The 24599-nt window shown below is 37.2% G+C and overlaps 1 protein-coding gene across 5 annotated transcripts in view; it reads left to right on the top strand.

Annotated features, from left to right (window-relative positions):
* Positions 1 to 215: 215 nt before the first annotated feature.
* The window catches only part of PIK3R4 (phosphoinositide-3-kinase regulatory subunit 4), a 74124-nt gene continuing 49740 nt past the window's right edge, over positions 216 to 24599 (top strand). The window contains exons 1-8 of one of the 5 annotated variants that reach the window (XM_089911158.1): positions 216 to 371; positions 634 to 760; positions 1472 to 2242; positions 9644 to 9777; positions 10912 to 11494; positions 15829 to 15963; positions 17550 to 17771; positions 22698 to 22871. In XM_089911158.1, coding sequence (XP_089767284.1) covers positions 1510 to 2242; positions 9644 to 9777; positions 10912 to 11494; positions 15829 to 15963; positions 17550 to 17771; positions 22698 to 22871 — 1981 coding nt within the window. In that variant the 5' untranslated portion in view covers positions 216 to 371; positions 634 to 760; positions 1472 to 1509. Of the gene's footprint in view, positions 372 to 633; positions 775 to 1471; positions 2243 to 9643; positions 9778 to 10911; positions 11495 to 15828; positions 15964 to 17549; positions 17772 to 22697; positions 22872 to 24599 lie in introns of all 5 variants that reach the window. The other 4 variants (XM_022561728.2, XM_022561727.2, XM_089911157.1 and 1 more) reach the window with 4 other exon arrangements.

Here is a 24599-nt window from a genome sequence, read left to right on the forward strand (position 1 = left end):
AATCCTCTTAAAGGACTCTGCTCTGGTGTACTTGGGTGAAGGGCATCTGAACAGGTCCTGGGAGATGTCAGAAAGCTTCAGAGTTTAGGGATTGGGTAGAAGACCTGGATGGGGAACAGACTGCTGTCAGGGAATCTCCTTTTCTTCGCCCAGGCTCAGGGAGCTCGGCCACGCCCCTCCCTCGTTTCCTAGCAACCAGCTCCGGACCCGCGCTCCTCCTCAGGCCGTCACTTCCGCTCCGCGGCAGGAAGTAGGGTCAGAGCCGGCGGCTTTCCCGGGAGTTCAGCGTTCACAACGTCTGCAGCCGCTGGAGTAGCGGAGTTTCCCTGTACCTCGCTGTCTGCCTGTCTCCCGAGTTCCACCTCCTGCGGGTGAGGAGGTCCTCAAGGAGTTAGAGGGTCTCGAGGGTCCAGGCCCGCGCGAGAGGAAGGCGAGGGCCGGGAACGCGTGGCAGGCGGGGCGGAGGAGGGGGCTGACGGGGCGACTCCCTGGGGTCTGGGATCACCTCAGCGTGGCTCGGTGTCTGCTGCGGCCCCGAGAGCTTCCCGCCTCTCCCCCGCGCACCGCCGGGGTCCGGGAGACTGGGACTCCTCTGCGAACCTCCTGCAGGATCCCCTTCTCCCTTCTTTAAAGGAGGACCCCTCGTAGAGAAGACTCGCCGGACTGCTGACTCCCTTCCCCGCCCAGACCCTGAAGTGACGTGCCATGACCTCCGTGTGAGCGAGCGATCGGCTTGTGACACTTCCCAGAGTCCCCCAGGGTAAATGTTTGCAGGTGTGCACGGCCGTGTGTACATGTGTGTTTTCATTTCCTGCAAAATCTGAGCTAGGAGGACCCTGGGCTGTGTTTGGCAAGTCGGTATTTTGGTTTACTTTTCTTTAGCATCTCTACTAGGGGTTCTTCCTTGTCGTTATGGCAAACCAAAAGACTCTGTGCCTTCTGTTAGCTGAGTGGGAAGGCACACTGGAATTAGGCTGGGCGGGCTCAGGATATGCTGATTGTTTGGATTTTTTTAGCCCGACCTGTTTGTATCAGGCGATTCTTAGTTAGATTTAAGTTTTTTATGTGTTTGGGTTTTCTATCAGGACTAAAGGTTCTTCTTGGACAAAGACTGTGTCATATAGTACTTTTGTAACTCTTATAGCCCCAGCATAATACTGAACACATTAGTAAAGGCTCATTAAGTTTTAAATTTAAATATCGTAAAATACACATTCTAACATTTTCAACTTAATAGAGATGGGGCCTATTTACATATAAGCCAGCTCCTGGAAAGGACAATGTAAAATAACAAGATCTTTTAAGATAAATATGTCTGAAATTTAGAAGCTGCCCAGAAGGATAAGTACAGTGCTCTCGGTGGAAGAGAAATATGGTATATCTATCTTATAGGAAGAGGCCACACAAATAATGGTGTTTCATTGCTTGTTTCTTTTCTTTTTCTCTTTCCTTCCTTTTTTTTTTTAAATAGGTGTTGTATCCTAACTTACTGAGGTGCTTGCTGCCATTATGGGAAACCAGCTCGCCGGCATTGCTCCCTCCCAGATCCTTTCTGTGGAGAGTTATTTCTCAGACATCCATGACTTTGAATATGATAAGAGTCTGGGGAGTACTCGGTTCTTTAAAGTTGCTCGAGCGAAACACCGAGAAGGCCTGGTGGTTGTGAAGGTCTTTGCAATTCAGGATCCCACGTTGCCTCTAACCAGCTACAAACAAGAGCTTGAGGAACTGAAAATCAGGCTTCATTCTGCACAGAACTGCCTGCCATTCCAGAAAGCAGCAGAAAAAGCATCTGAGAAGGCAGCCATGCTCTTCAGGCAGTACGTGCGAGACAACCTCTATGATCGCATCAGCACCCGTCCGTTCTTAAATAACATTGAGAAGCGCTGGATCGCTTTCCAGATCCTCACAGCCGTGGACCAAGCACACAAATCTGGAGTCCGTCATGGGGACATCAAGACTGAGAATGTGATGGTCACCAGTTGGAATTGGGTCCTTCTAACTGATTTTGCCAGTTTTAAACCCACTTATCTTCCAGAGGACAACCCGGCAGATTTCAACTATTTTTTTGACACTTCACGGAGGAGAACTTGTTATATTGCTCCTGAACGTTTTGTTGATGGTGGATTGTTTGCCACTGAGTTAGAATATATGAGAGATCCTTCAACTCCACTTGTAGACTTAAATAGCAATCAGAGAACAAGAGGAGAGTTGAAGCGAGCAATGGATATCTTTTCAGCAGGTATGTGAGTTGGTCAACTTTGCTAGGGGGGGAGTGTGCATTTATTTTAACTCTTGAACATAGAAAATTAATTTTTTTGGTAAATCCCCCTGCACTTTTCAGATAGTTGCAGTATTCTTTCACTGGACATGTTTCAGTACCTGGAAAATCCAAAGAGTTGTCTACTCATTCAGATGTTTAAGGAATATTTGAATTCTCTCTTCTGTATATGTCAGGCACTGTCTTAAGTGCTAGAGACATAGATGGGTAATTACGTTTCTCTTTTAAGGGTGCTTACACTTTAATGGGGAGATAGATATGATATTGAAAAAAGACATTTCAGTGCACTGTGGTTTGCTGTGGTGGTGATAAGCTTAGGCTGCTGTTACAGGAACGTATGGATACTTAAATGAATCTCTGTGGTGGTGATGGGTAGAGTGGCAGGATCAGGAAAGGCATCTCTATTGGAAGGAAGGTATTTAAACTGAGACCTGAAAGGTGATTGGGAACTAGTTATGGGAAGGGTAGTTTGTTTCAGGCAGAGGGTGTTGCTTATATGAAGACTTGAAGACCAGAGCATGATGCATTGATTTATTAGGGGACTTTAAGTACTTTAGTACATCTGGAACGTAGGGTGTGAGGTAAGCAAGGCCCAGATCAGAAGGGGTCTGGTATGCCCATGCTAGTCTATGGGGACATTATCAGATATGTGTTTTAGACAAAACACTGACTGTAGCAGGAGATAGGAAAACCAGTTAGTAGTCAGCTGCCACAATTCAGGTAAGACATGGTGCTGACTGGTTTCAAGTTGTGACAGTTGGAGAAGGAGCGGAGAAAAGTAATGCTTAAGAGATAATTAGTGGGTAGAATTGTTAGGATTTGATTGGAGGATCAAGAACACTCCTGTTCCCCCGGCTTGGGAAACCAGGGGGATGGTGATACCAGTCACTGAGCTAGGAGACACACGAGGAGGAAAAGATAAGGGGTGGGAAGATGCTGAGGCCTGTATTAGATGTTGAGTTGAAGGTGTCAGGGGATATGCAGGGGAAGATGTGTGACAGGCAGTTGTTACAAAGGTTTGGTACATAGAGATGTGGGGTGGAGATGGAGATTTGGTAGTTATCAGGAAATAGGTAGTAGTTACTGTAGCCAAGGGAATGCGTTTCTAGTTGGGGAGTTTGTGGAGAAACTGGTGTGTTAGTTTCTGCTTTCCACCCTCCCTATCCCACCCCTCTAGGTGGTCACAAACCACCTAGCTGATCTCCCTGTGCTCTGCGGCTGCTTCCCACTAGCTATCTATTTTACGTTTGGTAGTGTATATATGTCCAGAAGTGATTCTTAAATGTTTTTGGCTCCCCTTAAAGACTTTGATGAAACCAGGGACCTCCTTCTTTGGAAAAAAGTACCATACATTCATATACATTACATACACAGACCACATGAAGCTTGGTCATGGATTGTAGGCTATCTATGAACTTCTGGAGAAGTGGGCTGAGGATGGTATCCTGAGGAATACCATATGAATTCTAGCATCACTGCCATTTTTTGTAAATTTTGCAAAGGTTGGCTTTAATCTTTTTCTCACCTGTAGGTTTTCTACAAAGAAAACATAAATTGAGTTGTATTTTAGATTATTTAGGAAAAGTGATATAATTAATGAAGAAATGTATTTCATCTAGGGGAACAAATGAGCTTTGTTACACAGGATTGTACCTCTCTCTGTTGGTCTGTTCAGCTCACTAGTCTATGTCCCAAGGTAATACTGAGGGAGGGTATTTTTGATGAGGTGGGGTAGCTTCCACACTGTAAATATAACAAGATTAGAAATGTAATCCATCAGTCCCAACCTGATCAGTGAATTTATCTAAATTTTTCTTGAACTATTTTTACCTTTTAAACTTACTGTTATGTAAATAGGACTCCTCCAGCTTAGAAATGTGATCACTTTCTAGCTTCAGCGGATCATTTGTAGCTTTTTTTAAAAATAAAATTGAGGTATAATTGACATATAACATTAGTTTCAGGTGTACAACATAATGATTTGATATTTGTATGTGTTGGGAAATGATCACCACAAGTGTAGTTAACATCTGTCACCATATGTAGTTACAAATTTTTTTTTCTTGTGGGTGAGAACTTTTGAAATCTACCCTCTTAGCAACTATAGTCACCTTGCTCTGCATTCCATCTCCATGACTTATTTATTTTATAACTGGAAGTTTGTTATAGTTTTAAAATTTCAGGGATTGATGAAGAGTTTATATTTATCCTTTCTGTGTGCATTATAGTCATTATAGTTTTGTGACGTTCAACAGAATTCTTACTTAGCATTTGTTTTTCCAGAGTAAAGACCTCTACATTGTTTTGGCTGAAGATTTCATTTCTTTCATTTCTTTGAAAGAGGTGGGTGGGATCTCTTCACCTCCCACTGCTCCTAAGATTTGATTTAGGCTCTTTGGGTTTGAATGTTAGGCTCTCTGCGTTTGAATGTTACTTTTCCCCATCCTAAGCCCTATCCATGGTTCCTGGCTGCTAGTTTGGGAGAAGTGTATATATTCCCTGTCTCTGGTCATATATATGGGCAGAGCCTTGTTTGCTGGAGATCTTTCATTCATTCACTTGACAAGTATTTGAGTGCCTATTATGTGTAAGGCACTGTTGTATAGGTGTTGGGAACGCACCTGTGAACAATACTGATAGAGTTTCTGCACTCATGGAGCTTGCATTCTAAGTGTGGGCAGGGAGAGAGAATAAAAAGGTAAATAAGTTAGAAAGTTAATTTTGATTAGTGATAAGTGCTGTGATGAAGTGCTATGATTTCTAAGTGGATGACAAGGGCTGGTAGATAAAATGAAGGCCTCCCCTGAAGGTGACATTGATATGAGATCTGAATGATAAAGAAGGACTCAGTGATGATAAAGGCAACTTGAACAAATTGTTCTATAGAGAAATACCAACCCATAACACCTCTTCCAGGATACCATTTTAAAAGTTGCAAGAAAGGGGACTTCCCCGGCGGTCCAGTGGTTAAGACTCTGAACTTCCACTGCAGGGAGCATGGGTTCCATCCCTGGTCAGGGAAATAAGATCCCTTGTGGTGCGTGATGCATCCAAAAAATTTAAAAAAAAAAAAAAGTTGCAAGAAAAGAAATCCTGTATTTACCTCTGTATTAGTTTACTAGGGATGAGATGACAAAATACTTCAGACTGGGTAGCTTAAACAAAAATTTATTTTCCCTCAGTTCTGGAAAGTTCCCTCAGAGCCTGGAAGTCCAAGATCAAGGTGCCAGCAGGGTTGATTTCTCTTGAGCCCTCGCTCCTTGAGTCCCAGGTGGCCACTTTTCTCCTGGTGTTCCTTCCTCTTATAAGGACACCAGTCATAATGGATTAGGGCCCCACCTTTATGACCTCATTTAACCTTAATTACCTCTTTAAAAGCTCTGTCTCCAAATAGTCACATTCTAAGGTGTTAGGGCTTCAACATAGGAATTTAGGGGGGTGGTGAGGGATGTAGTTCAGTCTGTAAACAATCTCCATTTAGTTGTAAATAAATGTTCTTTATTTTTACAGTATTTGGAAATAATTTCAAACTTAAAAACTTGCAAAAATAAAAATAGTACATAGATCCTACATAAACCCTTTACCCAAATTCACCTGTTGTTAACGTCTTGTTCCAATTGCTTTATCACTTATACCTTTTCTCTGCATTCTGTACCCCACACTCCCCACCCTTCCTCCCCACCCCTCCATGGCCCTTTGCCCCAAATACTTTAGTATTTCCTAAGACCCCAGTATTCTCTTACATAAAGCTTATGTAACTGTATGTTGCAGTTACCAACTGCAGTGAATTTAACATTGATAGAATTATTTACACTTTTTATTCTAATTTTGTATTTGACCCAGTAACGTCTTTTATAGCATTTTTCCTCCTCCAGGACACGACCCAGTCTAGGGTCAGGTATTGCATTTAGTTGTCATGTCTCTTTAGCTTCCTTTAATCTGGAACATTTTCAGTCTTTCTTTGTCATTATGACATTGACATTTTTTGAAGAATACCTCTCCCCTTAAATTTTTAAAACTTATTTTTATACTCTTTATTTAAAATAATAGACTCATAGTAAGTTGCAAAAATAATGAAGAACCCTTCACACAGCTACCCCCAGTGACATCTTATATGACTGTAGTACCATATCAGAATCAGGAGTTGACATTGGTTCATTACTGTTAACTAGACTTACACCTTATTTAGTTTTCACCAGCTTTTACCTGCACTGTGTGTACGCGCTCGGCCTCACCTCTTTCTTTTTCAATAGAATGGTCCTCATTTTGTATGTATCCTGTTTCCTTGTGATTAGATTCAGGTTATTCATTCTAAGTAGGAATACTGTGTAGGTGAAGATGTCTTCACAGTATCGTATCTGGAGGCAAATGGTGTCTGCTGGTGATGTTAATTTTGATCACATGGTCAAGTTCTTGCCCAATTTCTCCCCTCTGTAGTTACTTTTTGTTTTTTTAATCCCTTGCAACTAATAAGCAACCTGTGGGAAGAAACTTTAAGACCATGCAAATATCCTGCCAGTCATCACAGTTTCCTCTTGATTTGGTGTCTGTTGATCATTCTTGCCTGATCCAGTCTTTACTATGATGGTTGCAGAATGATGATCTTCCAACTCCAGCACTACTTCCACATTTACCAGTAGGCCCTCAGCATTCTTGTGTGCTCAAGTGTCCTGTCTTTCCCCTCATTTATTTATTATTATTGGTATGGACTCTTTAATTCCTGTATGCAGTTTGCTAATATTTTTTGGAGGATTTTTATCTATATTAATCAGGGATTGGTCTGTAGTTTGCTTCACTTGTGATGTCTTTGTCTGGTTTGCTACTAGGGTAATACTGGCCTCATAGAATGACTTGGGAAGTGTTCCTCCTCTTCTGTTTTTGGAATTTGTCAAGGATTGGTGTTAATTATTTTAATGTTTGACAGAATTCACCTGTTAAGCCATGTTGGCTTAGGTTTTTCTTTGTGCAAAGTTTTTCATTACTAACTCAGTCTCTTTAAAAGGTCTATTCAGATTTTCTTTCTAAGTCACCTTTGGTAATCTTTATCTTTCTAGGAATCTTTCCATTTCATATAGTTTATCTGTTTTTTGGCATACATTTGTTTAAAGCATTCCCTTATAATTCTTTTCATTTCTGTGAGGTTGGCAGTAATGTCCCCTTTTTCATACCTGATTTTCATAGTTTGAGACATCTCTCTTCTTAGAAAAGCTTGTCAATTCTGTTGAGCTTTTCAAAGCATCAACTTTTGGTTTTGTTGATGTTCTCTATTGTATTTTATTCTCTATTTCACAAATTTTCACCCCAATATCTATTGTTCCTTTCTTTTTGCTTTGGTTTTAGTTTGCTTCTTAAGGTTATTGTTAGTTTTTTTTAAAAATTAATTTATTTTATGTGTTTATTTTTGGCTGCGTTGGGTCTTTGTTGCTGCGCACGGGCTTTCTCTAATTGCGGCGACCAGGGGCTACTCTTTGTTGTGGTGCGCGGGCTTCTCATTGTGGTGGCTTCTCTTGTTGTGGAGCACGGGCTCTAGGCGTGTGGGCTTTAGTAGTTGCAGCACACGGGCTCTAGTTGTGGCTTGTGGGCTCTAGAGCACAGGCTCAGTAGTTGTGGCGCACAGGCTTAGTTGCTCCGTGGCATGTGGGATCTTCCCAGGCCAGGGTTCGAACCTGTGTCCCCTGCATTGGCAGGCAGATTCTCAACCACTGCGCCACCAGGGAAACCCTAAGTTATTGTTTTGAGCTCTTATAAAATAGGTGTTTATAGTTATACATTTTCTCTAAATGCTGCTTTAGTTGCATCCCATACATTTTTGTATGTTGCTTTTGTTTTCATTCATCTCAAAGTATTTTCTAATTTTCCTTTGATCATTGGTTGAGTGTGTTGTTTAATTTCTAGATATTTGTTAATTTTTCAGATTTTCTTCTGTGACTGATTTTTTTCATTCCATTGTGGTTTGAAGGATGTAATTTGTATGATTTCAGTCCTTTTAAATTCATTGAAGCTTGTTTTATGGTCTAGCATATGGTTTCATCTGGAGAGTGTTCCACATGTACTTGAGAAGAGTTTTGTATTCTCTTGTTAGATGGCGTGTTCCTTTGATGTCTGTTAGATCTGGTTTATAGTATTGTTCAGTTCTTCTATTTCCTTCTTGCTTAAGGTGTTCTTAATAGCTATTTTAGTTTTTTATTCTAAAACTTGACACTGTATGGATAGAAATTAAGAAATTTATTGAGTGTTTATTATGTATCAGGAACTGTCTTAGTTGCTGGAGTTTTTTCAGTGAACAAAATAGACAAAAATCCTTTATGGAGTCTGCATTCTAGTGGGTATATGGACAATAAAGAAATAAATACATACAATATATAATGTGGCATTTGGTGATGTGGGGAAAAACAGCAGGGAAAGGGGAAGGGGAATGTGTTAGATAACGAGTGTGGGGTAGTTGTAGTGGGGGTGCTTGGAATTTTAAACTGGGCAGTCAAGAAATGCCTTACTGCTAAGATGACATTTGATTCAAGGTCTAAAGGAAGTTTAGGTGTAAGCCATGAGGGTGCTTGGGGGTATAGTATTCCAGGCAGAGGGACCAACACATGCAAAGGCTGTGACTAAGGTTGTTTAAGGATCGCCTTAAGATTTTAAAAATGCATGTCATATACTGATCAGTGAAACTGCTTTGTCTTTTTGGGAATGTAGTTGCTTTATTTATTCCTTGTTTGAAGATTATGTTAGTGCAAAACGAAAGGTATCTCTCTTTCCTTCTCTAATCTTACAGCCACACTTCTTAGCACTTCTCATTTTATAAGTGTGTCTGTTCACTGGTTTACTTTATTTCTTTCTTCCTAGAATTAAAGCTTCATGAGGGCAGAGTTTTTATCTGTTTTATGCACTGAGTCTAGTGTGTGTTAAACACCTGATAACTTTTTGTTTAATGATGAATAAATTGAGTTGTCAGATGTTACTTCTCAGTAGTTTCTTATAAACTTAATGTCTATAAATTCATATTTTAAAAGAATACTTTCTTATGGCTTTTAATCTATCTTTGTATCTCTGAATGTATGTGTGTATATAACATGTGTAATTGTTTTCATTTATAGAACCAGGAAGTAATTTTATTTGATTTAATTTTTTTTAAGAAGGAGGAAAATTAAATAGGCCTTTTTTGACTTCATACTTTTAGAAACTGATGATTAGGCAATAGACATTTTTCCTGTCTTGCTGGACTGTAGTTGTATGTTGCACTAAACATTTTAATTCGGTTTACTTTGAGTTTTGCATCTTGAGTTTTAGGAATTCTCTGAATTCTTGATCTGTGTTAATATCTTGCATTTCATTTTTAATGGAATTATATCTGCTATTTTCCAGGTTGCGTGATAGCTGAGCTTTTTACAGAAGGTGTGCCACTGTTTGATCTCTCTCAACTTTTGGCTTACAGAAATGGACAGTTTTTCCCTGAACAGGTGCTGAATAAAATTGAAGATTGCAGTATCAGAGAATTGGTAACTATGCTACAAATATTTCTCACTTTTGCATTAGTTCTCTGGAATGTTCTGAATTTGGGACAAGCAGTAAAACCCCATGGACTCATATACCAGCCTATTGTTTTTACTTTGTTAGGCAGAAGTGTACAATTTTTTTCCCCTTAGGCACAGAGCTCATTTGACTTTATATTACACACATACACACACACACACACACACATGCACGCACGCATCTTTCCATTATAATATTTAGCTCTGCTTTGGACAGATTTGGAAGGAAGTAAGGAGGTGCTTGGGGGTTAGAGATTGTCCAGGGTAGAGCTTGCTAGTAAGAAATGAAGAGGATAAATATCTAAAATGAGGAGACAGGAAACAGCGACTTGAATGTAATACAGCAGTATAGGGGCATTTCATATAAAAGCAACTAGCTTTGTGTACCTCCCTTGACCCTGAGGGCAGGTCTGGAAGGGGAGCTGTGGAATCACACATTAGGTTAGCAGAACAGGTGTGAGGAATTCTTTGGGAGGTCACGTAAGCCGTATATCCACAGTACTGTTTGAGGGGATCTTTTCTAAGTCAATCAATACAGTAAGTGATGCATATGATGATGACTCTGAGCCACGGAAAGGTTATATGTATATTTAAAATATTCTTTAGTAAGGTAGGGAAACATGCATTTTGATTTCTCTTATGAATGGCAAATATTAAGAAATAAGATGCTCCAGAGGAAGCCAATTTAGTTCACGTTCAGTGAACAGTACACTGGATTAGGAGTTGGCATACCTGGCTGTTCTAGGTGTGGCACTCATTATCGTGTTGTGTTGGCTAAGTAACTTTATGAATTTGGGCCTACCTTTTCTTAACTGTGAAAGGAGTGAATTTGACTGATTTTTAAGGCTAATCCTCTTTATGTGTCTGGCCCATCTGGAGTATGTTAATACATGATTTCTTGTTGCTTCATAGGATGGTAGTAGAGTCACATATTACTCAGTAGTCAGGTTCTGAAAGTAGTTTGAAAGATAAAGATTAGAAAGAGTCAGAATTACCTCAAATGTCCTTTAAATCATGTGTTAAGTTGCAGTTGTAGCTTTCATTTGATTTAATTTTCTGTTCTCAAATCTACTTTTTACTCCCTTTCTTGCCTTGGTATAGGTAACTCAGATGATTCACCGGGAACCAGATAAACGTTTAGAGGCAGAAGATTACTTAAAGCAGCAGCGTGGCAATGCCTTTCCTGAAATATTTTACACTTTCCTTCAGCCCTACATGGCCCAGTTTGCCAAGGAAACATTTCTTTCTGCAGATGAGCGTATTCTGGTTATAAGGAAGGATTTGGGCAACATTATCCACAATCTCTGTGGACATGATCTGCCAGAGAAAGCAGAAGGAGAGCCTAAGGAAAATGGGCTGGTTATCTTGGTGTCAGTTATAACATCCTGCCTACAGACCCTTAAATATTGTGATTCCAAGCTTGCTGCTCTGGAACTTATTCTCCATTTGGCCCCAAGACTAAGTGTAGAAATTCTTTTGGATCGTATTACTCCGTATCTTTTGCATTTCAGCAGTGACTCTGTTCCTAGAGTGAGGGCTGAAGCCTTGAGGACGTTGACCAAAGTTCTTGCTCTTGTCAAAGAGGTTCCTCGCAATGATGTTAACATCTACCCGGAATATATTCTGCCAGGCATAGCCCACTTAGCCCAGGATGATGCTACTATTGTTAGACTAGCCTATGCTGGTAAGAGCTTATTGTCCAAGTAATAGCCACTCATATTTTTGAAGTTAGTGACTATAATACCTCTTGTTTCTCTGACATCTTTGGGAATTCCAAGAGTGAACTTTGGTCCTTGAACTATTTGTGTACATTTTAATAATATTTATAGCCGATCTGTTCCTGGAACTCAAGCTTTGTGTGTATCCTTATTTTTGAGGTTATCAGAATTATTAAGTGAAAAATATATAATACCAGAATCTTATGATTTTACTGGGAGTATTATTATTATTTTTAGTCCAAAGCTTGGGAAGCAGAGTGGCAGTTTTTTTGTTTTTATGTTTTTTTTTTTTTTTTTTAAATTTTATTTATTTATTTATGACTGTGTTGGGTCTTTGTTTCTGTGCGAGGGCTTTCTCCAGTTGCGGCAAGTGGGGGCCACTCTTCATCGCGGTGCACGGGCCTCTCACTATCATGGCCTCTCTTGTTGCGGAGCACAGGCTCCAGACGCGCAGTCTCAGTAGTTGTGGCTCATGGGGCCTAGTTGCTCCGTGGCATGTGGTATCTTCCCAGACCAGGGCTTGAACCCGTGTCCCTGCAGTGGCAGGCAGATTCTCAACCACTGTGCCACCAGGGAAGCCCTGGGAGTATTATATTTAATTTGGAGTAAGACTAATGTTCACAAGTATGTGCTTCAGGTCTAGTGTCTTTAGGCCTTTATAAAGTTTCTCTGAACAAATACGTACGTTTGAATATCAGTATTAGGATATAACAGTCTATTGCTGTTGAAAAAGATTAATTTTGCTGGGTAATTTGGTGTTGAAAGGACCTAGCCCGTTTGTTAAGTTACTGAATTTTAAGGTCCTTTCAGTTACTATGGTGCTTAAGAAGTGTGGCTTCTTTGTGATGAGGTGAGTGTGTTATATAACAAACTTACCTGTTTTATTTGTAATTCTCATAAAATAAGTGATACAGATTCATATTTTTAGCTCCCCAAATTAATTTCGAATGCTTATTTCTGCATGGAAAATGTCATTGAAACATTTACATAATTTCATCATTTATTTTTAAAATGTAATCTGATGGAAATCAGGAATTCTGAAGTCTTTGTAAGTAGTACATAACGTGTGGTGATGATATTGTCTCTTTCTTTGAAAGATACTTGCTTATTATTATTAGTTCATTATTTTATGATTTACTTGTCATTATTTTAACAGAATGTGAAAAGTGGTCTTTGGACTCTGTCTTTATGGCTAGGCACATCCACAAAGTGATTGGTGGTTGTTGGCTTTTTAAAAAATACGTATTTTAAAAAATATTTATCCATCTGCCTATTTATTTATGGTTTCTGATTTCCATAGCTTTATAGGTGTAAATTTTAGGCTTAGAAAATTCAGGATTTCTTTAAGACATATCCAAGTTTATCATTTGGAACAAAGCATGTTTACAATTCACTTGATAAATAGAAATACAGTTGACCCTTCAACAACGTGGAGGTTAAGGACGCTGACCCCCCACACAGTTGAAAATCCCCATATAATTTATAGTTAGCCCTCTATCCATGGTTCCACATCTGTGGATTCAACCAACCATGGATTGTGTTATACTGTAGTATGTACTCTTGAAAAAAAATTCGAGTGTTGTTCAAGGATCAACTGTAATTGAACTGGACAAAATTAAATGAAAGAAAAGCTTATGATTTTTAAAAAACAAGCTGTATGTTTAGACTATTATGACCTACTTTTGGCCCAGTGTATCTTGGTCTTTTCTCAATTGTGGTAAGTAGGTAAGGTTCTGATGTGTAGGTACCATATTAACATACTTATATTCAATTTCTAGCAGTCACAGCATAAAAACAATAGCTACTGTTTATTGAAAAATCTGCTTTGTACATACTGCTCAGGATTGCAAGGGTTAGTTGCAAAAGATATAGAGATTCTAAAATAGGTTCTAGATTCTAAGATTTTAAGATCTGTGTATCTCTTGAAACTGACACTTGGAACAACCTTGAGCAGTAGATGTTATAGTGCCTTCATTTCCCAGCTGAGGAATTGGGGATGGGAGAGGCTAAGGGACACGACCAAAGTGTATCTGGACTAGTTCTTTCTCAGTTCTCAGAGCTGCTGGTCTAGACCTTGATTTTGAAGCAACCTGCTTTTATTTTACCCAAGTGTGCTGGGTCTTAGTGGTAAGAGTCCATGGTAACCCAGGGTCAGTGCCAGGACCTTGCAGTGCCCCATGCCACCTAGCCATGTTGAACCATGGCTTAGTGCATGATAAAGCTGCCTTTTTAGATAGAATCTAAAGTCTCTTTGAACTTGTATAGTTAAGTGTAATTAAACCACACATGTCAGTAATTATAAAAGTTTAAAAATCAATTAAAATTTTCTTTTATAGCATTGTTTTTAAACTCAGAGATGCTGGTCTAGATTTGTTTCTTGTGTAAAGTGAACTGACAAGTGTGTTGTAGTTTATGAACTTAAATGGGGAGATAAACATAGATCTGCTCAGACTTGAGAGGTGCCCCGGAAAGTAAGAGATTTTTCCTAATAAAGATATTTTCACTAAAGTGGGGATATTCATCTAGAACCATCAGGGGATGGTGTAGAATTCTCCCATCTTTAGGGTGAGCAGGCATTGCAGGGTATTAATAACTTGCTTATTTAGAGGTAAATTTTTGTTCTACTCAGAACAGTGTTGAACCTGGCAGCAGTGGGGCGTGGGACTCCAGGATGAAGGGAATCACTGTATTCAGTAGACTCAAAAATGTCAGTTATTGTGGGATGCATCTCAATTTCGGAGATGTTAAAAAGTGAAGAAAAAGTGAGTCTTAGAATCAATAAAATAAGGTAGTTTATGTTCAGTGCTACTCACAGCTGAGAAGGAAAAGAGTGCAGTCTTTGCGGGTATAGTCGTATATTAGGAAGCATGGAAGTGGGAGGAGAAGAAGGATAGAGGCACAGGAATAAATAAAAATGGAAGGAAGAGGAAAGTATAAGCAAAGAGCAGATATAGCTAACAGCAAGTGTGATAGCAGAACTTAGAAGTAGATACTTTCACAGTGGTGAGGAGTATAAATAGTCTTAATAGATGATCAGAGAGAAAGGAGAAGATACAGACCACTGCAGGAGTGTGACAAACAGTCTGGCGCTTTGGTTCACTAAGAACTTCAGAGTATCACTTGTAAAGCAGTCCAATAAGGGTTGATGCACTTTGGTAATGGTTCTTTGAGGTGGATGTGACTCAGTTATGTATGAGGAAACTGAGACTCAGATTGGTTAAGCAGCCAGCTAGTCAGTGCCAAGGTCAAGGTTTAAAAAAAAAAAAAATTAATTAATTTTTGGCTGCGTTGGGTCTTTGTTGCTGTGCGCGGGCTTTCTCTAGTTGCGGCGAGTGGGGACTACTCTTCGTTGCGGTACACGGGCTTCTTATTGTGGTGGCTTCTCTTGTTGCGGAGCACGGCCTCTAGGCGCACGGGCTTCAGTAGTTGTGGCACGCGGGCTCAGTAGCTGTGGCTCGAGGGCTCTAGAGCAGGCTCAGTGGTTGTGGCACACGGGCTTAGTTGCTCCGCGGCATATGGGATCTTCCCAGACCAGGGCTCCCTGGCTCCCGTGTCCCCTGCATTGGCAGGAGGATTCTTAACCACTGCGCCACCAGGGAAGCCCCCAGGGTCAAGGTTTGAGCCAGGGTCTGTGTGATTCCAAAGGCCGGCTTGATCTGTGATTTTAATGTGAAAATGTGTTTCTCTGTTAGCCTACTGCATATCTCTTACCTGATAAACTGTTTAAAAGGTAGGTCTTTGTGGAAGTATTCAGCTTTTTTTGCCTCAGATGTTTTGAGTGCTATATTTTGGGCTATTTGGTATTTTTTCCCAGTTTTATTGAGATATAATAGACATACATCACTGTATAATTTTAAGGTATAGAGCATAATGGTTTGACTTAAATATATTGTGCAATGATTACTGCAGTGAGTTAGCATCCATCATCTCATGTAGATATAATAAAAAGAAAAAAAAAAGAAAAAAAAATGTTTTTCCTTGTGATGAGAACTCTTAGGATTTACTCCAATAACTTTCATATATACCATACAGCAACGTTAACTATAGTTATCATGTTGTACATTTCTGTATTTTTTAAAGAAGCTTATGATTTATTATTAAAACAGGTAGTTTGGGTATAGTTGTCGATTATGAGATTAGTTACTAAAAGTCTGATTAGGTTAAGTGCTAAATTGAAAAGTCCTGCTTTTCTTTAGTCTTAATGATTATTATTTATATGTATTAAGACTTAGGGAAGAAAAATTATAAGTATTACACACATTTATGATTATAATTATTATGAATTTTCTTCCTTTTATAGAAAACATAGCTCTGCTGGCAGAAACAGCTTTGAGATTCCTGGAATTAGTACAGTTGAAAAATCTCAGTATGGAAAATGACCCAAATAGTGAAGAAATAGATGAAGTTACACATCCCAGTGGAAATTATGACACAGGTTGTATGATTTTCTGTTATTTAGAATGAATTGCTGATGTGAACTTGCAACAAACTCTCACTTACAATTTTAATGTAAAATGAAAGAATACCAGATTTATAGAGGGAAGGATTCTGCTGTCTGACTGTTCTCTTTTACTCTTATACATTGTTATCTAGCCAGAAAATGACCAACTTGTCACCACAGATTCTAAGCCCAGTAGTTTTTCAGCCAGAATTGGTTTGTGTCAACAGCAAAGCTAGCTGAATTATATAATTCTTACAGAATAAAAGGAAAAAACATTGGAAACACCATAGCCAAAGAATCTAAACCTTTTCTCCTTATGTGAGTATATTTTGAGTGTCCTCAGTCATAAACTGTGTTTCTTTCATACTACCTATGATTTATGTATCAGAACCCACACCTTTTACTGTAAAGGAGCAATGTGATGGTAAATTCTGTGAGGTCAGAGTCCCTGCCTCAAGTTTCTCTACATCCACACAGCTTTTAACAGGCTTTTAATGAATGTTTATTATGTTAAAGATTTAGAAGTCAAATAATGTACTTAGATCTATTTCAAGATGTTTCTAGTTCAGAAAAACTAGAGAAGTCTACTTTTCAGATTTTTATGCTATAGACAACTGTAGTGTCTCAGTTACTTGTTAGAATGGATCATTTTATGCAGCAAATATTATTTGGAGTTGAAGACACTGGAATAATTTTAAACTTATAGAAGGATGTATCACAAAGGAAATCCTCACTTTTTTTCACGGAATTACTTAGAAAATAATACTGTCCTACATCCTATAACCATGTAATTGGACCTTTTAAATAATGAAGCTAGGCATTAAAACTTTTGGGGAGTTAATCTGAAGTTTTTCTTAATGTGAACATAGAATTGTGCCTTTCAGACTGCCTTTTCCCTTGACAGTGGCTGCCCTCATTCATTTAGTTGGCAGATAATTGTTAAACATAAGCTTTGCATCAGGCAATTCGTGTGCTTGCTGTAAGCACTAGGGATATAGTGGTAAATAAGACAGAAAAGATCCCTGCTCTTGAGATTGTTTCAGTAAGGAAAAGACAAACAGCTAAGTAAATAAATAAATGAAAAGGGGAGGGTAGGTAGGTGATAAGGTCAGAGAAGAAGGCAGTGGCTAGATCATGTAAAGCCTTGTCAGGACTTGCAATGTATTTTCTGGCTTTCTAAAATATAATTAACCGACCTTTAAAAATGCTTTCTCAAAGGATTGCCCTGTACCATCAGATTATATCCTGAACCAGTCCAGTAATTTCAAGTCCTTGATTAAGTTGATCTTATTGGGGCAGTATGATCTCCCTCTGGTGCTTCCCCATAGGTTTTCTTTGAGCCTTATAGATTAACTAGTGAGATAGTAACCATGCCTGTGGCATCTGCTTATTAGGATGTTATTCAATCTATATTTCATTTTCCCACCTATCCTTCAGAGCTTTGAGTAGTGGAAAAACTTAGTAATTATAGACTTTCTCTGGTGGCTTCTGTAATCATTCTCTTTTCTCCAAGGAGTGAGAAAGACTGGGTCTATATGTTTGGGGAAAAGAAAATTGATCATATTTTTCCTTTTTTTTAGAGCTCCAAGCCTTACATGAAATGGTCCAGCAGAAAGTTGTCACTTTGCTAAGTGACCCTGAAAATATCGTGAAACAAACCTTAATGGAAAATGGAATAACACGGCTGTGTGTATTCTTTGGACGTCAGAAAGCCAATGATGTTTTATTGTCCCACATGATCACTTTCCTGAATGATAAAAATGATTGGCATCTGCGTGGAGCTTTTTTTGATAGTATAGTTGGTATGTTTTTTGCTTGTTTTTAAATTTATCTTTAAGATTTGAATTACCTTCTCAAACAGATACTTTCATGCAGTCTGAAAGGTGACAGTACTACCAAATTTTATTAGTAATGAAATGAGTTCCTGGTATTTCTGTCTTCATGATGCTTTTGGTTGATGGAAGTATCTTAGTTGATCAAGGGATTGGTTAATAAAACTGATATACCCTTATAAAGGGATACCATGTGGTCATTAAAAAGTATGTTAAAAAAAAAAAAGAAAATTTAATGACCTGGGAAAGTACCATGAAATATTATTAAAATGACTGAACCCAGTTGTGTAAAGGTAACAATAACAAGTCTGAATATACTAAGATGTGAACAGTGATTATCTCATGTTTGTCAAATTTTCTATAGTAAACATGCATCACTTTTACAATCGGAGAATAACAAAGTATAATTATGATTGAAAATCAATCTAACTAGAAAGAATTGAAGCTTGTAGGCTTTGCTTTTTGTAAACTGAAAATTTGTGAAAAATTAATCAGCTTTTTTCCTACTTTTTCAAAATGTTGCAATTCTTAATTTTCAGATTTATCTAAAGAAGAGAGACATCTTGTATTTTATATGCATATGACTCCTCTTGCATTTAGATTCAAAATTAGAAAGAAATGGACTTTATTTTGGTAGATTGTCATGTTTGACACCAGATTTAATATTTTTCTTTTTGGAGTAATAACTGATCATTTTCCACCTGATTGTACTGACCTTTTCAGTTTTAGTTTGGGTCATTTATGAAATGTTATATGCTAAAGCCATATTATTAAAATTACCCACTAACCCTTTTTATATCATTTTACACATGATTATAAAGCTTGTCTATTAACTCAAAAGATTTAAAGACTGTTCTGCACACTGGAAAGCTTTGCAGGTATCCAAGCTTTCTCGTGTAGTAGCAGAAGGCTGTAATAGAGTTTAGATTTTGATTTCCAATAATCTGGGAAAGTAACTGCTAAAAGGTTTGCTGTTGGATGTTTTTCCTAAAAAATTAAAAAAGGAAAGAAACTCATAATAGCAACAGTATTCCTATTTTTGCGAATATTATTGTGTAATGTTTTGGAGAAAAGGGTACTTTCTACTTTTGAAAAGCCTTGAAATTGCTGTTCTTGCTTTGTTATAACTGGAGATTACTGTACCTCGTCTTTTCAGACATCTCTAGTTTGTTTTTAATTTTTACATTAGTTTATTGATTCATGTCAGCCCTCCATCTTGGACTCCATCTAACTCAGTTTCTAAATACAGTATGCTTCTCACACCTTTCTGTCTTTCATGCTCTCTTCTTTCAAATAATCTTATTTTTATTTCTTTTCTTGGGAAAAGGTGGTTCTTGGAACTTCATCTATTGGTTAATTCATGTGTATTTTGAAAAATGGCCTTTTTTTCTTTTTTTTTTTGCGGTATGCGGGCCTCTCACTGTTGTGGTCTCTCCCGTTGCGGAGCATAGGCTCCGGACACACAGGCTCAGCGGCCATGGCTCACAGGCCCAGCCGCTCCGTGGCGTGTGGGATCTTCCCAGACCGGGGCACAAACCCGTGTCCCCTGCATCGGCAGGCGGACTCTCAACCACTGCGCCACCAGGGAAGCCCGAAAAATGGCCTTTATGTTAGTTATTTTTTCATTTTAAAATGATTTTCATTGATTTTTTGCTTGTTTATAAAAGTAACATGTACTTGCTGTAGAAAAATTGGAAAATTCTTGAAGAAAACAAATCCCCTCCAATCCTCTAGCCCACGTACAGCCTCTGTTAATGTTTTGGTTTTTTCTTCCTATGGGTCATCCTTGCCTTCTCCTTCCACCCATCGTCCCGTTCTGCCATCTGTGAGGCACTGTCGTGTGCTGGCTAAGAGCAGGCACTCTTGGCGACAGACTTCTGGGTTCAAGTTCTGGCTTTGTCACCTACTGGTTGTGGTTCTAGGGGAAATCATTTAATCTTTTGTGTGTCTTAGTTTCCCTATCTGTAAAATGGGAATAATAATATTACCTAACTCACTGGTTGTTGTGAAGATAAGATGAATTAACATATGTAATAGTGCCTGGCACATAAGTGCTATGTATGTATTATATTACTTCTTAGTCTTGTTATTTTTTAAACCTTTTTCTAGGAACATATGTATATTCTAAGCATTTTCTCATGTCATTAAAAATTCTTTGAAACCATAATTTAATAGAAATATTTCATTATACAGTTTTATCAAAATTTATTTAACTCTTCTTTTGAATATTTAAATTGTTTTAACTTTCGTCAGCCATATATTATACACATAATTATTTACATAAATATTTGCCTGATTATTTTCTTAGGCTAGAAGTCTGAAATTTTAATTACTGAGTTAAATAATATGAACATATTTTTAAAACTTGACACATTTTATAAGCTTTTCAAAAAGATTATATCATTTACTACTCTGATCAGCATTGTTTGATAGTACTGCACAGCCTTCCAGTGTGGAATAGGCTTCAGTCAACCTTTGCCTGTTGGTAGCTTAAAGCAATGACTTGTTTTAGTGTATATTTATTTGCTTATCAGTGAAGGTGAAAAAAATTTCTCATGTTGATTACTCATTCATGTTTCTTACTCTTTGAATTTTTAGTTTATTATTTTGGCCCCTTTTTTGATGGTATTATGCTTTTATTATTGATTTTTTTCTGAGCCTTTTATATATACATTAAAAACAATAACTTTTTATCTTTTCTATGGCACTTTTCTCAAATAACTTGACTGTTATTTTTTATGTCTTTTAAAATAATTTTAGTGTTGTCTATTTGATCTTTTCCTTTGTGATTTTTTTTTTTTTTTACTTTTGTGCTTAAATATTTTCCCATTTCAGAATTAGGTTAATAATTTGTTGGGCGCATGTCTGTTTTGTTTTGCTTTGTTTTAATGCTTTATTTTTTCACATAAAAATATGAACTGTTTAATTGATCTTTATTTTGGGCTGTGGTATGAGGTGAAATCTAAATTTTTCTCAGAAATATAACCAATTTTCCTAACACTATTTACTAAACATTTCATTTATTTTCCATTGATTTGTGAAGCTTCTGTTATCACCCGTTGCATGCATATATGTTTTAGGGGTTACTTTTCTAGATATCCTATTCCATCGATTTTTTTTACTTCTGTACTCAATATTATACTCTTTTTATAGCTATATTATGTTTTAATTATTATATATTTATAAGCAACTTTAGTATCTGGTAGAATAAGCTCCCAGATGTCAATCTTCTTTTCCAAAATATTTTGAGCTATTTTAGCTCATTATACATTTCAGTTTGTAAAGTTTTTAAATATAATCCACTGGAATTTTAGACAGCGTTTTTTCTTTTATTACAGAAAAAAATTCTAAAATTATTTCTCAGTACAGTGGAAATATGCTTTTGCAGATCACTCAAAATATATGAAGTAAGTATGGAAGGCAATAGTTGCACTTTCCAGAGGCACCTACTCTGGTTTGTGGTTTTGGTTTGATATCTTCAGGTGATTATTGCCATGTCTCTAAATAGTATTTTCATATTACTCTTTTTAGGATTATCAACTTTACACTTTATCTCTTGACTTTTTCGTATGCCACATGAAGATTTAACTCACTCATATCATACCCCAATCCCCCTTCGCCTCTGTTTTGAGATGTAGATCTTTAGTTTGTTGTTTTTATAACTTTAAATAATTCAACCTGTTTCTTATTGGTCTACTTCTGACTTGGACTACAAGAAATTTAGTGCCTCCCTTCCTCCCTTCCTCCCTTCCTTCTTTCCTTCTTTTCGTTTTTCTTCCATTTTAATTCTTTTGTTGGTTAATAATTCAACTAATTGTTAATTGACAGTTCAACTAAACAATTGCATTTTCATAGTTGATAATATTTACATTCTGTTATGTAACTGTAATAAAGTCTTTTGTGCTTGTATAGACTGATTCTGAAAATTCAAAACAATTTACATGATTAAGAATGTGTAACTTTTATTGACTTTAGAGCCAAGTAGTGCTCTATATTTATAACTGCTTCACCACAATTCTAATGCCATAACTCCTTTATCACTTGATGAGAATGTTCATAGCATCAAGGATTCTTTTTTCTATCGTCTGCAAACTACTAAATGCACATTTTAATTTATATCATTTTTACACCATGACTTTCTTGAACAACTTTTTTGTTTGTCATGGAGTTTCAGAGTTTTTTGTTTTCCTTTTAGAGAGAAAAGTAATATACCTTCCTCACTTTATATTATCTAGCTTCTTTCTTACCAGTTTTATCTATTGCTTGTAGTCTGTTCCATTTTTCTTCTTGATAACATTTTCGAAGTTTATTGACCTTTAGGTCTAATTTGGGCTGATTAATTTCTAGCTCTTTACTAGCTATTATCCTTTTTTCCCCATTGAATTCCTGGGTTATATCTACCATTTTGTACATTCTACATTTTCTTTATTTTTCTGGAGTACATCCCTAAGTACTTTCTTAGAAATGTTTGCATGGGAGGTAAACACATATAGTCCTGGCATGTCTCAAAATGACTTATTTTTGTTTTCTTATTTTATTGACAGTTTGGGTATAAAATTTCTCCCATAACCTTGAAGGTCTTGCCCTGTTGTCTTCTAGCCTACATTGCTGCTGAAGATCATCTGATGCCAGTCTGATTCTACTTCCTTTTTAGGGAATCTGTATTTTTCTTTCTGTAAGCTCATAGGATCTTTTTTTCCCTTGGTGCCGCAGAATTTCTTGCAGATTTGCATTGGTGTGGGTCTTTTTCATCTATTTTGCTGGGTAGGAAATGCAGCGTCCCTGCCTGGATTGTTGCTCGATATATTTGACTTTTGATTAATTTTATTGTTTTACTTAATGGCATTTGTACTTTCAGGTATAAAACAGTCATGTAATATTGCTTCTCTTTTTCAGGTGTTGCCGCCTATGTTGGCTGGCAAAGCTCCTCAATTCTCAAACCCCTGTTGCAACAAGGTCTTAGTGATGCTGAGGAATTTGTTATTGTGAAAGCTCTTAATGCCCTTACCTGTATGTGCCAGTTAGGGCTGCTGCAAAAACCCCATGTCTATGAATTTGCCAGTGATATTGGTAAGTTTTTGTTTCTCAAAATTAGGATGGGAAAATTAGGGAGTGGTAAGAGAAATAACAACTGATAGGGCATTGTAAAGTTTCTAGGCAATCTAGAGTGAGATTTTCAGCTTCATTGTCCCTGTTGTGTGTGTGTCTGTGTGTGCACACCCATGTGCATGCTTATGCCTGCATGCTTGTATGTATGTGAGCGACACGTAGGCACACACACAGGAGCACTGGCCCTCCAGCCCAGGTTGGGAAATACACCTTTGTTTCAATCTGTAGTTAGGTCTTGATGATCCTTGAAAAATGAAGATTTTTTTTTTCTTTTGAAACACAATGTGCATTAAGTCTTTAACTGCTCTGAAGAGTCAGCTTATGTTTTTGGACACTTGACCATTAATCAAGTTGAAACTGGATGTGGAGGATTGTCTGTGACTTCTGTCATTGCACTGATCTCCAGTTAAGCATTCGTAGTATTGACGTTACTACTGTTAGTAATTTTATTAAACAATGAAAGGAATTAATTCCTTGACCTATATAACAGTTATCTAGGTCCATCAACTTAAAGTTCAGAATAAGAGCAAACAGGTACATGTGACACATTGTAAAATTAAAAATATTAGAAGCTCTTAGTCTTCTTAACACTTCATTTTAAGAAAGTAACCAATGTATTGATAAGATTGCAAGTTGGCTTTGTACTGAGAAGATGTGAAATCTTAGGAAATTGCATTTTTAGATAAAATACTTTATTGCTGCTGAATGCTTTGCCAAGAAAATTTATAGAAAGACAAAATTAGTTAGATTTGGTTAATAGGTTTTTCTTGAGGCAATCCTCAGAGAAAAAAGACAAAGGAGTTTTTATTTTGATAGTTGAAATTAGATGGTTAGATAGTAGAGAGGTATAAAATGTCTGGAAGTTTTTAGGCATGAATGTAGCTTTTTAAAAGAAAAATTTTGTGGAAATCTGAGTATATGTAGGTTTCTTATTTTGTACTCTTAATATTTATAATCATTCTTTTAGTTCGTAACACTAATTTGGTTTGAATTTTTTGATGATTATGTTAAAAAAATGACAAATTTAATAGAAAAGTTTTGAGTATTGGCAACATAATCATGATAAAAATCTCTATTACACTGAAATGATTTTGATTTTTTGTGTAAGCTGCAGAGTGCTAAACCTTGAGGGAGTCATCTCTGTTTTCTTCTTAATTTTTAAAAGAGCTAATAGCTTGGGAAACAAAAATTATTAATATAATGAAAGATGTTAGAATGTTTTTTGAATTTCTTATCCTGTGTAGTGTAAGGCAGACGTAGAAAGCACCCCTTTTCATAATAATATTAAAGAGAATATGTATCATCTTAACACACATATCTTGCTGCCTGGAATGTTTTCCTGCTCATTCTCATTGTGTGAATTCTCACATCAGTGTTTTCTTTTTTTCTCCTGTGAAAGTGGCATTACCTCCTAAGGGTCGAGTTTTTCTTGCTTTCGACTTTGATTTTCTTCATTCTAATGAAAATCCTTTGTATATAAATATGTACTTGTATATTATGATTTCACATAATACGTTCCTTCTGTTGCCTAATTATTTGGAAATTATTTTTGAGATTTAATATGGCATATAACTAGCATTTTATTTATCTGCAAAATGGATGTCCATCCATTTTTAAGCAAAAATTATCATAAAAGATAGTTTTTTACCCCTCCTGTCAAATTTTGCAGAAATTTTTCTGAGTCCTATG

The sequence above is a fragment of the Delphinapterus leucas genome, chromosome 4, assembly GCF_059928025.1.
Source record: "Delphinapterus leucas isolate spDelLeu-1000000601 "Yukka" chromosome 4, BTC_Dleu_Yukka2, whole genome shotgun sequence".
NCBI lineage: Eukaryota > Metazoa > Chordata > Mammalia > Artiodactyla > Monodontidae > Delphinapterus > Delphinapterus leucas.